At 39.2% G+C, this 17,756-nt stretch overlaps 1 protein-coding gene across 2 annotated transcripts; it reads left to right on the top strand.

The window, feature by feature from the left end:
* Nucleotides 1-6,507: 6,507 nt before the first annotated feature.
* Nucleotides 6,508-13,246, top strand: LOC127779615 (histone-lysine N-methyltransferase family member SUVH2-like). 2 transcript variants are annotated; one of them, XM_052306440.1, is made up of 3 exons: nt 6,508-8,949; nt 9,819-9,961; nt 12,921-13,246. In XM_052306440.1, exon 1 carries the CDS (start codon nt 6,782-6,784, stop codon nt 8,834-8,836), a length of 2,055 nt encoding a protein of 684 aa, XP_052162400.1. In that variant the 5' UTR covers nt 6,508-6,781; the 3' UTR covers nt 8,837-8,949; nt 9,819-9,961; nt 12,921-13,246. The 2 variants fall into 2 exon arrangements, with proteins under 2 accessions (XP_052162400.1, XP_052162399.1); XM_052306439.1 differs by lacking the exon at nt 9,819-9,961.
* Nucleotides 13,247-17,756: the final 4,510 nt, after the last annotated feature.

Here is a 17,756-nt window from a genome sequence, read left to right on the forward strand (position 1 = left end):
TGTCAGATGGAGGTTTCTCCGAGGAGTAGGCTTCGTCCATGCCGTCGAGTATACCTGTGGAGTGGTGTTCCCGCTGCAGTTCTAGTCAAGGCTTAGCTCCTGTTGTCCTTCGTTTTTTCCGCTGCATTTATGAAAGACTTTTATGATGTTTGTAAGACGTGGATTTGAATGTCAACATTGTCGTTTGTGTACCCCGGCCGGTCCTGGACGGGGATTTTAATGCACATTCTGCTTGGAATTCTATTCGGGAATTTCTAGGCGTGACATAGGTGTGGGCCCAATTGAACCTCCACCGTTCGATTGGCTCCACCAGTTGCGCGTACACTGTTTGATAGGGTGCTATCGAACAACAACAAATTTACGGGAAGAAAACCGCCAAAATATTTGAAATGGATTTGGAAGAGTAAATGTACTATGAAAATTAAGTTTTTTATTGGTTATTGCTTATTGCTTATTGACCGCCTAAACACCATAGACATGCTAGATAGAAAGAAGTGTGCACCTGAAAGACCTGTATGCATCTGTTCTTTGAATGTCCTTTTAGCATAGAATGTTGAGAGAAGCTTCGGATTAATTGGAACACATCTTCTGACTTCTGGTTTAGGACAATGCTTCATCAGGTTGCAAATGTTTACAAAGTTGCCATTTGTTGAAAAAGTCCTTTATGTAGCTTGGAACATTTGGAAACAGAGAATTGAGTTAATATTTCAGCAAATAGTGCCTTCAATTCATTCTTGGAGCCTTTTTTTTTTCAAAAAGGACATCCACCACCTATTTGCTTTTAGACTTAATCTTGTAAAGAGATATATTGTAACTTTGTTGCTTTAAGCTATGTAGTTTTTTCCGATTTTAAATAAAATTTCTAACTGACGGGGTTTCCCATGCTTTGGTCTTGTTAAAAAAAACAGCAACAAATCGATAGACCCCATATCAAAGTTTGTCAGTTTGACAAGCATCTATTTTCACAATTAAATCCAAGCGTTTGTAATTTTCCAACAAAACAGTATTATCTCTAAAAATACCCTCAACCTCAATGCAGTCGCTGCTACTGCATTTCTTGCAGCTTCACAAAAAACTCCATATGGCCGTCATCCCACCATTCTAAGAGCAATGCTCATCAATTAATGTTGATGTTCTCTTCGCAACATCAGTACAGTGGCACAATGGATGGTCATAGGCATGCGAAGTAAGAATATGTTTGGGGAGCTTTACGTTCTAAGGAGTTAGTGGGAATCTAGCTTGCGAAAACATGGAGAAGCTGGGAAAATCAGCTTCTGGATTCTTATTCATTTTCTGGATTCTATAACTACATCTTTTTAGAATTTGAGTGAAATTATGGACTATCTAGAGAGCTTTAAATTTTGGAAAATATAGGGCCAAACGCTCCCCAAACATGTCCTAAATCTGTAGAACCAAATTGTTGAAGTTCACAACGAGATCATGAAGGGGATAGATAGGAATGGCATTACAAATTTGTCTTTTTTCACGTATATGATTTGTGGAATTCAAGTTCTTTTTACTTCAATTTTATATGCTTAGGCTATTCTTTTTTTTTTTATTTTTGATATCTTCATATTTTGTCGAACTTTTCATGAACTAGAAAAATAATAACAGGTCTAGAAATTATATTTATTTTTATCAAGAAACACATGACTAGTGAATAGGAAAAATGTGTGATTTGGTGTGCATACAAATATAAAGCAAACAAAGGATTATGAAACACAAAAAGAGCTATTGAAATAACCGTTTGGATAAGCTGTAGGGCAAATGGATAAAAGGAAAAAGTCAAAGGAAAGTTTCTATGAGGTTGGATCTCATATTAACTTCCCTCTTAAATCTCCATCATTAAACCATACCAACGGAATGTGATAGGATTATAAAAACTTTAATCCTTCATTACAAAAGATCAAATAAGGACATTTTTATTAGACTTCAATCCTACAAAATTCCTCCATAAATTCTTTGTCCCAAGAGAGCCATACTTCTTTTTTACATTAATTATCTTTCCTCCCAATTGCAGTGTCCACATTAATTATTTTTATAAACCCTTTCTTTCTATTCCTCCTTTTCAAAATATAAGCATTTTTGTGTGTTTTAAAAATGTATCTGGATGCTTAGCTTGTATGGAAGATGTCTGCTATATTTTTTTTTATGTGTTTGGTTGATGGGCACACAAGAATGGGACCACTAAGGATATTAATGGATGGTGGATCTAGCCAAATGGAGCCATCCATATTTTGTTCCTAGCGACGTGTCATATTCTGATTGGTTGTGATGTGTTCAATTTTGGTTAGTAAGGTTTAAATGATTTTTTCTCCTAAACCATTTATCCAATTTGTTATCTAATTATAATGTTGTATTTATTGCAATGAAATGTTTAAAACAAGATCTCCTATGATTATATTTTGATGGAAAAAATATATGGCAAGCGGATTCCACTAAATTTTGGTTTATCACATTCAAATTGTATCCCTCCAACCAAACAAGAAATCTAATCACTACATCCATAGAAAAAGGTTGGATTGCCCCATCTAGCAAATATGAATTTCCATTTCCTATCCATCCTTACCCTTGAATTTTTTTACCATTATTTCTTATAATATATTCATGAACCAAATAGAACATTCAGTTCTATAGTTGTTGAATATATTATAAAAATAATGGTCAAAATATAATGTTGGAAACTATGTTAATAAACCTAGAACAACTACTCTCGTGAATTACGTTGCTTGGTTGTACCATCGGGATCAACACTCATGTAGCTCACCAGTTTGCCACGAACAGTCATTTGGATGTCAAGGTCACTTTTATTGGGATACATGTTGCTTTGCTTGGTTCTGCTGCTAGGCATTAATCGGCAATCTAGATCTAATGGTTAAAAAAAAGAGAAATTTGGACGGAAATACGTCCCTCCATTTTAAGAAGTTGAGGATTTAACACAAGACCTCAAGGTTGAAACCACACCCCTTGTCACTGTACCACTAAGTGCATCTCAACAATCTCAACATCTCATGGCCATGTAACCATACAGAATTAAATGATAAGGTGGATGACAGAAGTAAGAAAAGAGAAGATGAGCAACACTCCTCATGCAAGGGCAACCACCACACAAACTACAAGAAAAAAATAGATAAAAGAAGAGTGGATTAGACAAACAAATAAAATAAAATCATTGGGATTAGTATGCTAGAGATAGTGTAAATGTGATGTATTGTACATATCATCTCTTATTTTACATAGACAAAATTAGATGCCACAACTAACCCTTATATAAAACTTTCTCTTATCATCAGTGTCATTTAATAAGCCACCTACTTCTAACCACTTTTTCTCTAGCTCACATAGGTACTCCCTCTAGTAAAAAGAATATATGATATATTGAAGATTGCCCAATTCTCTCGAGATATTTAACTATTTACCACTTTTGGATGTGACGATTAACTATTTATCATTGGACCCACGTGACATAGGCACATGAGGGTCCTTATGTCATTGACATATAGGTGACAATTAACTATTCTCTCCCTTTTCTTCTAGGGCTGCTAACAACCTACTATGAGGCAGATCTGATAATCACCCCTCCCCTAATAAGGCTAATTTTGAAATGAGATTGGATATTGCTACTCTATCATTTACTGTGAGCATGCTTCCCAAACGACGTGTTTTTGCAAGTAAATTATATAAGTTTCTTTTTAAAAAAATAAACTCAAGTTTTTAATAATAACTATAATTATTGTTTCAATTAATTATATACTAATGGCTAACTTCTCTTTTAAACTCAGCCTAAGTTGATTTGATGAACTGGAGCTCCTATTTCCCCTAAGTCTCAACATTGAGCTTTTAGTGGCGTTCTTTACAAGCTAATACAGAAGAGGAGTGGTAATGGTGGTAGGGCGATGGGGCCGCCAAGGGGATGACTAGCAATAAGGAAGACAATTAAGGTAAATAGAGATAATAGAGCAATTTTAACCAGGAAAAGTCAATATAGAGCCTATGTATAATGTGGATCTAACGACTTAGGACATTCACAATGTGAACATAGTAAGAGACATAAAGGTAGCTAATAGCCTTATATATTGTGAAAGTTGGCAATAAGCCATTTGATGCTAAAGTTCACCATAAGCTTATGGCTTGGACATTAAGACAAAAGAAGAATAAAACTATTACACAAAGGAGAGGGAGTTAGTTCATTCTTGGGGTGAAAGATTTCAAATGAAGCAATATTTCCTTAATTCCTAACCATTGTGAAGTTTGTCATAATTAGTGCTTCCTGCACAGGACCTCATCATTATTGCTTATCGATATATACACATAGAGGATGCCCTTAGGTTACAATACCTACATCCTGGTTACAACTACACCCTCTGTTATAAAATATTATGTTTCTAGCTTTTTTAAATAGGGATTAAGGAAGAGGGAAAAAGACTTTGGTGTCCCTTAAAAAAACAAGAATGAGTTAGGGTGGGAGGGTGGTATGGAAAGAAGTTTGAATGGAAAGTGATTGATGTGATAAGTAGTAGTGTGAAGTGATGAAAATCCTTATATTTTAAAACAAGATATGCATCTAAAAATTCTTATATTTTAGAATGGAAAGTAACAAATGACCAAACCATTAGAGCTTGTTGTCATGTTATAGCTAAAAAACAGCTCAATAGGAAGTACATCCCTTGTGTGGCCACAACTTGTAATTTGATGCCTCAAAGGGCCTCATCTTTTCAATTATGCTTATGCTTATCAGCCAAAATTTGAATTTTCAACGAATAAATTTGAAGCTGATTTTGAGGTTTTTTTTATCGAAGTTTATTTTTTAGCCTTTGATTTTAGATCGCTAAAAACACGTGTATAAAAGTTTTATTCACAAATTACTTTTTGTTTGTAAATATGTTGTTAGGCTTATTCCACGAATAAGCCAAACGATGGGACCGAAAGTTTTCATCCCTTATGTGACAAACAATTTAAGGCTGTGTTCGTTTGCAGCAGTTCCCAACTCCCTACTCTCGTTTTCCATGCGTACGTTTTTCAAACTGCTAAATTGTGCGTTTTTTGCAAAAAAAGTTTCTATACGAAAGTTGCTTAAAAAAATCATATTGACCCTTTTTGAAAAAAAAAATTAATACTTAATTAATCACGTGCTAATAGACCGCTCGGTTTTCCGTGCATAGCAGATGGATCCCAACCCCACCAACGGACACAGCCTCAGAAGGACACAAAGACTCGGGTTGCTCTAATAGCCAACAAACAGGAGGATGTGCACGCCTAGCAAAAGACCTTTTGGGAAACAGGGACTTATTCTAAGTACCTGTCACATCGGATATTCGGACACTAATTTGAAGTATTAAACATACACTAATAAACCCATTCCATATCCTTGACTAATTCGCGAGACGAATCTTTTGAGTCTAATTACGCCATGATTCGACAATGTGATGTTACAGTAAACTTTTCATAATTATGGATTAATTAGGCTTAAAAAATTCGTCTGCATATTAGCTCTTATTTATGAAATTAGTTTTTTTATTAGTCTATGTTTAATACTCCAAATTAGCGTCAAGCATTCGATGTGACATGGATTTAAAAATTTTTAGCCCCATCTAAACACCCCCTAAGTGCGTTTTGTTCGGTCTCTTGTTGCTTTGAAACTTTCTAAGGCCAAATTTTCCCCCTAAGAATCACCATGTCGTGTTGAGTAGCAGATCTCAGCTAATTCTATCAACGAAATGGTATATTTACGGTTCTGGCTAAGTTCTACACAGATTATTTGCTGGGCTATTTTATCATTTATTGTGAACATGCATTTTAAGTTACTAAACAGTTTTTTAAAAAAGTTATATATAAGTTTCTTTAAAAATAAAATAAATTTATTTTCTAATATTTTATAAAAGCTACTTCGTAAAACTTAATTAATCATGTGTCAGTGGCGATTCGCGTGCTACTAAAATAAGATAAACCAAATAATCCTATGGAATAAAGCATTAGATGTAATCGACGATACCACGCTACATGAAAAAAAAGTAGATTAACCGTTTATTTTTTTCTACATGCATATGGACCATTTGCATTAAGAATATTTCACAAAAGTTAGGGAAACGAATTATAAGAAAAATAATATGACCGTCATTCTCCGTTTTTTCATAGTCTCCGAATATTTATTAATAAGTTGATTTTGTAATAACTCATATTTAACTAATAAAAATCAACGTCACATCAATTCAAATAAATTAATCGTTTAAAATCCGCACGTCCCTATCTCAAAATAATAACATATAAATAAATATTATAAAGATATATCGCCGTCTTATCGAAGCGATATACCATAATTGACCCTGCACCTCGGGGAGGTGCAGTTGAGCATTTACTCCACTCTTTTTCTCGAGAAACCCACCAAGTTGTCGTGTGGACCTGTTTGTCAGTGACTGTTGAGAGCACGAGGTGATGGGTGCACGGGCCTTAAAGTTTAATCCTCTATGGATTCGATTTTTTCACTTATTTTTTTACTTTTCGGTGAAGCCCGGGAAAAAGGGCGCTCCATTTCGGAGATTTCGCACTTCCCACCCCTTCCCTTCGCTTCCTCCCTCCCTCGCCTCCGCCTCATCGCCGATTCAACCGATTCGCCATCGCCCCCCACCTCGCCGCCGTCGCCGCCGCCGCCGCCTCGTAAACCGGTGGGATTTTGCGGGGAGGAGGGAGTTTGGTGCGGGAGAAGGGGGCGGAGGAGTGGGTGGTTTTGTTTTTTTTTTTTGTATTTTGTTTTTGTGTGTGAGAGAGAGGGGGGAAGGGGGCAATGGAGATGGACACATCGCCATCGTCTTCGGCGCCGTCGTCGCCGGCGGCGTCGTCGGACTCCATCGACCTCAATTTCCTGCCGTTCCTCAAGAGGGAGCCCAAGTCGGAGCCGGCTTCACCGGAGCGAGGGCCTCTGCCGCTGCCGGCAGCGGCACCGCCGCCTCCACCTCCGCCGCCGCCCCCACCACCGCCACCGCAGGTGCAGGCGGCGACGGTGGCAACTCCGGTGCCGGCGACGCCCGACCTCTCGGCGGCGGCGGTGATGACGCCGCTGCAGTCGCTGCCGCCGAACCCCGAGGAGGAGACGCTCCTGGCGGAGTACTACCGGCTCGCGACGCTATACCTGTCGTCGGCGGGGGCGGCCGGCGTAATCGTGCCGGCGGCGGCGCCGGAGGCCTCCGCGGGGGCGGTGGCGCAGCCCGGGTCGGGGTCCGGCGCGAAGAAGCGGCGGCCGCGGTCGTCGGAGCTGGTGCGGGTGTCCTCGCTGAGCGTGCAGGACCAGATCTACTTCCGGGACCTGGTGCGCCGGGCGCGCATCACGTTCGAGTCTCTCCGCGGGATCCTGCTGCGGGACGACGAGCGCGCGGAGGTGCTCGGCCTCACGGGCGTCCCCGGGTTCGGCGCCGTCGACCGCCGCCGCGTCCGCGCCGACCTGCGTGCCGCGGCGCTGATGGGGGACCGAGACCTGTGGCTCAACCGCGACCGCCGAATCGTGGGGCCGATCCCGGGGATCTCGGTTGGGGACGCCTTCTTCTTCCGCATGGAGCTTTGCGTGCTAGGGCTACACGGCCAGGTGCAGGCTGGGATCGACTTTGTCACGGCTGGGCAGTCTTCCTCAGGGGAGCCCATAGCCACATCTATCATCGTGTCCGGTGGGTATGAAGACGATGACGATCGCGGCGATGTACTTGTGTACACAGGACATGGTGGTCGTGACCCCAACCTCCACAAGCATTGTGTTGATCAGAAGCTTGAGGGTGGCAACCTTGCCCTCGAGCGTAGCATGGCCTATGGTATTGAGATCCGCGTGATCCGTGCTGTCAAGTCCAAGCGCAGCCCCGTCGGCAAGGTATACTTCTATGATGGCCTCTATAAGGTTGTTGACTACTGGCTTGACCGTGGGAAGTCTGGCTTCGGTGTTTACAAGTACAAAATGCTGCGCATCGAGGGGCAGGAGTCGATGGGCTCTGTAAATTTTCGACTAGCCGAACAGCTTAAGGTCAATGCCCTGACTTTCCGGCCAACAGGGTATTTGAGCTTTGATATTTCCATGGGTCGAGAGATCATGCCGGTTGCACTGTACAATGATGTTGATGATGATCGTGACCCACTTTTATTTGAGTATCTGGCGCGGCCAATATTTCCGTCCTCTGCAGTCCAAGGGAAGTTTGCTGAGGGTGGTGGCGGGTGTGAGTGCACTGAGAATTGCTCAATTGGATGTTACTGTGCACAGAGGAATGGCGGTGAGTTTGCATATGACAAGCTCGGTGCTCTTTTACGGGGCAAACCACTGGTATATGAGTGTGGGCCATATTGCCGGTGCCCACCTAGTTGCCCCAACAGGGTTAGTCAGAAGGGGCTTAGGAATCGGCTTGAGGTATTCCGGTCAAGGGAGACTGGGTGGGGTGTTCGGTCTTTGGATCTCATTAAGGCTGGAACCTTCATCTGTGAGTTTAGTGGGATAGTGCTCACTCATCAACAGTCAGAGATTATGGCTGCGAATGGTGATTGCTTGGTGCGGCCAAGCAGGTTCCCTCCAAGGTGGTTAGATTGGGGTGATGTCTCTGATGTCTATCCAGAGTATGTGGCACCAAACAATCCAGCTGTTCCTGACTTGAAATTTTCAATTGATGTGTCAAGGGCAAGGAATGTGGCTTGTTATTTCAGCCATAGTTGCAGTCCAAATGTGTTTGTCCAGTTTGTGCTGTTTGACCATTACAACGCAGCTTATCCTCACCTCATGATCTTTGCCATGGAGAACATTCCACCATTGAGGGAGCTAAGCATTGACTATGGAATGATTGATGAATGGGTGGGAAAGTTAACCATGTAGTCAGGCTGTCTACTAGAAGGCAATACTCAGTTTATCTTCCTTTGTTTTGATGCTTTCATAATCCTTCTCATGGAGATTTTTGAGGTGATTGCTGACAACAAGTTTCTCTGATGGTAACTCTCCCAGTCCTTCCATGATCTTTTTATTTTGAGATTTCTAGGATTATGTTTCGAACTCAGTACTTATAATATGCCTTTATAACAAGTCTACATTACTTGCGTGTGAATTGCTTCAATTTGCATTTTCTGTACCTCCTTTTGATTGACCTGTATTACTTCCTACTTAATTAGTATTTTGTTTATCTCTTGCTTATTCAACTTCATTGCATTTTTCAATGCTGGGATCATGATTCATAAATTGGTTGTGGTACTTGAAAAGATTGAATGAAGTAATGAATTGGTTAAAGTGCAGCCTTGTGAAGTAGTGCTCCTGGGTGCATGCGTTCCTTGCCCTCTATAAATAGGCAACAATCTCCATACATATGTACCATAAATGTTATCTTTGATTTACTAGTCTTCATTTCTTTCAGTCAGAAATATTTGGATTTTATCGTACTATTGGTGGTCAGCTGCTGATATGTGCTGTTCAAAAAAAAAAAAACTAGTGGTTTCAAAATTTAGTTTGAAATTAAATATCTTATACCAATTATCATGATGATTTCTGGGGATATTGTTCTTCAGCCTGGCTTATGTTAGAATATCAATTATATATTGTTACATTTTTTTGCATCGTTTCTGGAATCTGGAGGTCAATCTAGCCCATATATGGTAATACGTGCCCATATAATTCCCCAACGAACTTTATGGTTGTTAAGTAGTAAAGTTGAGTCAAGTTGCCCCTCTACCGACTTGAGAGTTGACACTAGTCTTTGGTAGTATATCTGACTTTTACTACATTTACTGGTTGCTTCTACCACTCGTCTTGCACTACATGCTGTGCTGATGGACCTAATGGAACTCTTTTCTTATCTCCCTTCATTCAGTAATAATGGGCCTGACAGACCAAGCCTCCTAAGCAACTCATCGTTGCTGCCTTGCTTCATTGTGTCTTCTACTGCCAACAACTTCTTGTGCCCTCAAGTCATCCTCTCTGGCCAATATGTGGATTTGTTTTGTGGGTTTGATGGTAATGTTATCCATGATGCTACTATGGGACACATATGTTCACAGTAAATTGGGTTCAGTGACCTAATAAAAGAAACAAATATTATTAAGATTAGGCAATGCCATGATTTAGAAATAAACATGGCCTTGTGCCATCTCCCAAAACTACCTAAAAATAGAACAAAATGTGTTTGATCTCCATGTATAGGCAGTAAAACCATAGTTTTGCGGCCATAACTATTTGGAAGCTTGTTTCATGGCACACCATGAGAAGGATGCACACATGTATTTGCTTGTCCTATGTTTTATGGGCTCATGGCACTGATTGTAAATGTGAATGTCTGGTCCACCATTATCTTCATATGTGATTGTACTTAGCATGCCTATAGAAGCCTATCTTGGCATCACTTGGATGGAGTTTATTGAAAATACTCTCATGTATTTTGATGGTGTGTTTGGTTGAGGGAGGAGGGTGGATGGGATAGGAAAATGCATGATGGATGAAATGGTCTAGAATGGACTGTGATACAAGTTGTCCCTCCATCTCAAAATATAGCTACCTTTAGCATTCAAGTTCTGTTAAAACAAAAGTTCTCATCAGGTGTTAGCGCTATCTTGTTCACTTTTGTCAACTGAAGTCGCGCCCAAAATGTAGCTACTTACACCTACCCGTCATCTCAACCAATCACAACCATCTCATTTAATTTCTCCACCTACTTACTCATCCCAACCAATCACAACCATCCCCATTTAATTCCACCTACTTCCTTAACCAAGGTAGCTAGCTATTTTGGGACGGAGGGAGTAGATGTTTGGTTGGTTACACAGTATGGTACAAATTTTCTTTGCTTGGTTGTGTCGGATGGTTCAGGATGGTACCATACGATGTTTGGTTTGTAAGATGACAAGTAGGATACTGTTTGACACGCATGACCCACCTCTGTCCTGAACAGCATGGTTCAACATTTTTTTTCTCACATGGAATTGTACAGAATCAATATAGAATATTCCTGGAATATGTATCCCACCATCCGGGAGGATATTATCCCATCTGTGAAATCAAACAGCATGATCAACCTTGAAGTTGAAGATCAAACCATCCACTCTCATCCCCTCATGCATGCGTGTCAGACCATGCCATGTCATAGCCTTGCCATGCCAACGTCCCTGGCGTGGCAACGAAGCGCTGCAATGCCGTGCTCCTTGGTGTAGCATAAATGGCTGCTAGTGCTTGCATGCGTGTCAGACCATGTCGTAGGTAGCTGCATGCTTTGCCTGTGTTAGCTAGTAGGTGCATACCATTGATCACCACTCTTTGCATATTTTCTAGATATTCATGTACAGTAATATATGAAGATAATGGTCATAAAAGTTACTCCATCCCATAAAAAATAAATCTAGTACGGGATGTTTTTTATGGGACGGAGAGAGTACATCATATATATCACTTTTACACAAATGCATGTATGGCTAAATTACATCTATAATTTCAAACAAAATAAACAAATAGTTATGAGTAACCACTGGTATAGCAGAGCATGTAGGGACCGGACTCATACTGCATGCTTTGTTTTTCCTATGGCACTTTCAAAGGACTCTTATTATTTTTTCCTGTGTTTTTTTATTGATGTAGGATTTAAGAAACATACTATTTTAATTTTTGTGTTTTTTCTATTCATGTATTTTTCCAATCCTACAAATCAAAGGGCCCTTCACTGAGTGGCTTGCGACTTTGAAATAATTCAGAGTGCAATATGTTGTGACCCCCTCCTGTAATATAATGACATCACTTCAAAAATACTTTTAAACGATCAATCAACATTATTTGTTACCTAGCTGGCAACTCAAACTAATTAATTAAAGTGTCATACATGTATGGCACGCTAGGGGGCCATTACCTCCAATAGGCATGCAAAGCCTGCTCGCATCCAAACCAGGGCATGATCAGCATGCATGCAAATCTCCGTCATGCCGCAGGGCACGGCAATTCAGAGCAAGGTTGTCACGCCAAGGATGTTGGCGTGGCAAGGCTATGACGTAGCACAGTCTTTCAGTGTGTCACGTTCCATCATGCCAGGGTTATTTGGCAATGCCAGTATTCTTGGCATGGCCAAAAGTTTCAGATTTGGAAATAAAATTTTAATAGGGTCTAATATTAAATTATTATATGTAAAAGGTTTAAAAAATAAAAACAATTCTGCGTGTTGATCATTGTTGTTAAGTTGTAAACTACTAAAGTCAAGTTGATGCATCCTTCTACCAACCTGTGGACCAGTCATTACTAGTCGATGAGTTGATTAGTGTTTTATAAAGGAGATCAGGGAAAAGAGGGAACACATGAGCAAAGGAGGTGTGAAATTCTTGCTGCTTCCTCTAATCTGGCTCTAGCTCTGGTGGCTGGCTATATATGGAAGAGGAAAATAACTCTCCTCTTTTTCCCCTTTCCTATGAACTTGGCCTCCCAAACAAGACCCAGTTTGCTCTCAAGCAGTCCCAAGTTGAGTCGTGTCCCTCTAGTCGTGCTCTATGGTCGACTTGTCAACTAGTCACCTACTGTGTAATAGTGGTTTGGATTTGCTGTTGGGACGGTAGACGACACTCTCTCTTTGTCTAAATAGTAGTATTTGTTATGACATGACTTTTTCTGCGTGCGTTTTAAATTACTGCCATGCTGTACCATATTGTTTTGCAGATCAGCATCCTATTTGTTTTTACCAAAGCATTTTGGTCTACAGCATATCTGAGGTGGTTATTGTATTTTACATGTTCAAATTCAATCAGCTGTTTCTACTTTGCTAGTATTTTTTTTTATGTTAGCTTTACATTTTTCCAACAACATCATTATGCATTTTTGTCAAACTAGTGCATTGCTTTCATTTCCTGTAAATAATAGTTACACTCCTTTTTTTTTAACTCATCATTGCCCGTAATAATTCCTTTCCTTTTTCAAATATGAATGAGCCTGTTATTTCTTATTTCAGGCGAATAACAGAAGCTTGCATATGGGATGATGTATCAAGCCTTCCCATGAGGAAGGCAAAGTCACAGCTCATTGTCATCCACTAGGCATCAACCGTCCGTTGTATATTTTTGCATGGTAGCTGCAGTGCCCCGTGGCTGATTCCCTCTCACCCTTGAAGCTTGATGCTTGCTTTTGTAGGAAGCTTGTTTTGCGCAGCAAGCACCGAGTTTCATACTTGACCTCTGTTTTTCTTTTTTTTTTCCCTTCAATTGCTACGAGAACTCCATATGTACATATATCTGTACATTACATGACTTCAAAATGTGTCCCACTTCTGTCTGTAAATGCTGGTTGGCCATGTCTTGAATGGTAGGGTAGCTCATAGATTTGGAGCTCTTACAGAGGCTAGTCCTGGAGAGGCATTCTGTCCAGGACATATATATGCCGTACTGATGGTTTTGCTAGCTATTCATATATTCAACTGTCGGGCTACTGGTGTCAATGTCACCCTGGTATCTACAAGTGCAACCTGTTGAGGTGGTCATTGTAGAGATTTCATCAGCAATGCCACTCCCTCTGTTTCATAATATAAGACTTTCTAGCATTGCTAACATTCATATAGATGCTAATGAATCTATGTATATAATAATGTCTAGATTTATTAGCATCTATATGAATGTGGGCAATGCTAGAAAGTCTTACATTGTGAAACAGAGGAAGCAGTTACTAATTACCTGTGCTTTTAAGATTCTGTTGCTGCATGAACCCAGGTATCCTGGTCTAAAAATCCTAAGATGTTTGCCTCGTAGGCAAACCATCAATAGCTTGTTTTTTTTTCTTCTCCAGGTGTGCCCTTCATATTTCCAGTTGATTGCTCTGAGACCGATGTTTTTGGCCTTCTTTCCCGATTGTTCTTCCTTTTAGTTTAAAAGAAAAGGTAGGTTGTGAAATTTCGAGCATTTCTTTGAGTGGCAAATTACATATTTACATGGGTAAATCTGTTCTATGCCGTCGGAAAGACTGTTTTCGTAAGGTCTTGGGCAGAGTTTAACGACACTGAAATATGGTAAGCTCTGTGAATGCCAATCACTAGTTAGAAAAATTCATTAATACAATATTTAGCTTTGCTAGAAGTATAGTAAGCAGCCATGAACATATCAGCTAACAGCCTCGGATATAACTAGGTTTGGCTTTGATATAACTAGGTGAAACCTTGCGCGTTATCGAAGGATTTTAGTAAAATAGTTAGACAACATAAATTTACATAAGTTGATATGATTTATGATAATTTAGAGAGTATATGGAATGATATTCAAATGTAAAAGTAAAGGTGATGTGGTTTTATGAGAAAAGAAAAGAAGAGATAATTTGAATCATTGATTAATTATTTAAGAGCTAAAAACAATTGAGATGATATGGCTTAATGAGAGAAAAGAGGAGGGAGATAATTTGAACCATAGATTAATGGGTTAATCATCTAATAACTAAAACCAATTGATGTGATATGGCTTAATGAGAGAAGAGTGAAATAACATTAAGTAAGTGAGGATGAACTATATACCTAGGATAATAAAAAATGATTGAGAGATATGTTGAAACATGTGAATTATGTGGGATGATGATTTAACATGCTTGCATTTTAAAGCACTAAAATAAAAATTAATAATTATAGAATAGAATAATAGATAATATAACATACTTATGTGATGCTTAAGATGTAATAATTGTTAGTGGATGATAATATAGCATCGTTGTATGTTAAGCTTCAGGATCTAGTGAGTTATAACTTACACTAAGATAGGATAGGATGTTATGTAGTAGTTTCTGGATCCAAATAATTGTAAAGTTAACAGTTTCTATTTAATTTATACAGTTTCTTTTGATTGCTTGAAATAATAAAGACACATTTGTATTTTCTGAATTTACAAAGAATCCCCAAAATTCAAATATGCTTATTATCAAATATATTTACCTCCTATAGATTTATTTATTTCTGGCCTTTTACAGATAACTCCTGCAAGCAGTCTATCACTTCAAAGTGTTCACATTGTTCCCAGCAAAATAAATACAAAGGCCAGCAAGAAACTTAGCCTTTTCTTGCGAACTGCTCCTTCCGTTCTAAAATATAACAAAAACAAAACTAGTAGTACAAACTACGAATAGATATCTATATCTATAGTCTATATACCTAGTTAAAATATACGCAAGACTTCCGCTTATTCAATTTGGGACATTGCCAAGTCCATCTGCGACTCGGCTTCGCGTGTGTCTGTATATGTAGCCGGCCTATGATTTTTTATTTTTTGCCAAGCAGCTTTATATAGAAGGCACAACGGTACTAAAATTGGTTTGCTTTGAATTTTTGGAATTTCATTAGCTCTCAGATGGTTTCGGCTACCAAACCTTCAAGCCCTGCAGGCCCATGGGTAAAAAAAAAAAAAAAACTGCCAGAGTTGAAAAAAAGAAAATTGGTTTCTTTCGCGTAAAAAAAATTATTCCTTAGCTCTCTCTTCCTGGTAAGAGTGTTGTAATCCGTTACTTGCATGCGAAAGTTACAGCCACAACAAGGCCCATATGTGAGTATGTGACCCACATGTTAACTTTGTTGGTTTGCTCTGAGTGAATCCATGTGAACTAGTCAAATTATATGGAAACTTTATCCATTATATTTAACATGTTTTTTCTAGTTTCCAAGAAACTTTTATAAAAAAAACCTCAAAAAACTTTTCTCTACTTCTCTTCTCTATCTCTATTACCGACAATTGCGCTCTTAAAATCTAATGCTGCTTAATTCCCTTGTGCTCGAAAATTTATGATTCTTCTTTTACCTAGCAAGCAATTGACGTGCTATTTGATTTTTTTTTCCTCCAATCAAATGTTTTATCTTAGGATAATATTTTATCAAACTTTTGAAATGTTTAGACTATTTGAGCGACCTACATTAATAGGTTCTCTTTAAAAGCTCATATCACACAAAAAAATGAATTTTAATCATCAAATGCGCGTCGCCTGCCCAAGTCCACCGCCCACCGCTGGTCCTCCGCCGCTCATGGCCATCCCTCTAAGTCTCGAGTAAACCTCTCTCTTCCCCCTCCCCAACCCCCTTCTACCCTGACACCCCACCCCCCCCCCCCCAACCAAACCCTAACCTGTATAGTCCTTGTCGGAGTTTGGGTGTCGCCAGCGCCAGAGAAGATGGGGAGCCCGCCGGAGTTGGAGGAGAAGAAGCCGATGCACAAATCTTAGTATAGATCCAATGGTCCAAAATCTGTAAGGTTTCATCCCCAAATTTCATTCGAATGATATATAGCAATTTCATTTAAGATTATCCTAAAAGCAGATGATTCTTTTTTAACTATCCTCTTTTTTCTGTTTTTCTCCAACAAATCCTTTTATTGAACTAACCATTTTTATTTTTTCCTACAGTAATATTTTTTCTTGCTCGATGACGACTTGCTTCTAAGTAGTAGAGAAATTCTTTTTCTTGAACTAAACGTTTTCAGTTTTCAAAAAGAATATTTTCTTTTTGTTTTTCTTCAGTACTTTTTTTTGCTTGCAAAAAGTGTGCTGTGCGTTAGGAGAGAGGATGACGACGACTCGCTTTACATACGCTTTTGCAGTACTCTACTCGGTCTACATATGTGTTTTGTGGAGTGTTTAAAGGGACATTTAACTCCATGTCACTTTTAAGATGTGCTTATCTATGACATGTGGGCCCTCATATGTCTGACATGTGGGCCCTCATGTGTATATGACATATGGGTTTAGTGACAAATAATTTAGCACCAATTTTAAGCAAATAGTTAATTATTCCGTGTTTATAACCTATACACTTCTTGATTATGGATTAGCTGAGCTACCAACCTACCATAACTGAAATGAGCTGAACCACCCGCACTGTTCCCATTATCATTTCATTTCGTTCGTTACCTGTAGAGGTCGCACAACTCCATCATACATGACACATCTCTCTGGCGGCTGCAACAAAAGAAAACTCAACTACTGTAACGTACTAGTACATTGCAAAATATAGTACTAATGATGCAATTATTAGGAGGAAACGAAACCTAGTACTGTACATTGATAAGAACGTGGGCAAGTACATCAGTGTTCTCCTGACGAACAAAAGAATATCCATGAGGAACAAAATAATATCCAGCATCTTTTTTTTTTTTTGTTGCAAATGTGGTAGGCACCCCACCTAGCACCAAGGTTTGAAATTCTCGGTTTTTAAAGCCACAATAGGGCCCATTTGAATCGTAGGAATGAAAAAATAGAGGAATAGAAAAAACACAGGATTCTGACAGAAATATAATTGTAAAACAGAGGATTGCAAAACACAGGAAAATACAGGAATGGCCGTTTGATTAGACCACAGGAAAAATGTAGGAATCAGATGAGAGAGATAGACTCGGAAGAAATGTTCCAAGAGGTTAGACCTCTTGCTAACTTTCCTCCAAAATATGCATAGGATTACCATTCCATAGGAATTTTAAAGGATTTGATAGGATTCAATCATTTGTTTCAAAGGCCTTCATAGGATTTTTTTTTCGTAGGATTGAAATCCTCCAAAATTCCTACATTTTTCCTACAAATCAAAGGGGCCCTAAACTTCACGGAAACCATAGTAAACTTCACGGTAACCATACGGTTTTCACGGTAATCACATGGTTACCATGATAACAACCTTACCGTGGGGTTGCGATAACCTGATCCGAAACAGTTTGGTGAACCTGCCTAGCACCAGGACCAAACCACACAAATTTGTGCAGCAATGTTATGTAGTACATGTTCTTGACTGCTTAAGGATTGATTATACAAATAATTGAAACTGAGACGAACAATTAAACCGTGG

This window comes from Oryza glaberrima, chromosome 7, assembly GCF_000147395.1.
Source record: "Oryza glaberrima chromosome 7, OglaRS2, whole genome shotgun sequence".
Lineage (NCBI taxonomy): Eukaryota > Viridiplantae > Streptophyta > Magnoliopsida > Poales > Poaceae > Oryza > Oryza glaberrima.

Bases quoted from the DNA above. Each gene is read 5' to 3' on its own strand.
- LOC127779615 (XM_052306440.1), top strand. From the start codon at position 6,782: ATGGAGATGGACACATCGCCATCGTCTTCGGCGCCGTCGTCGCCGGCG.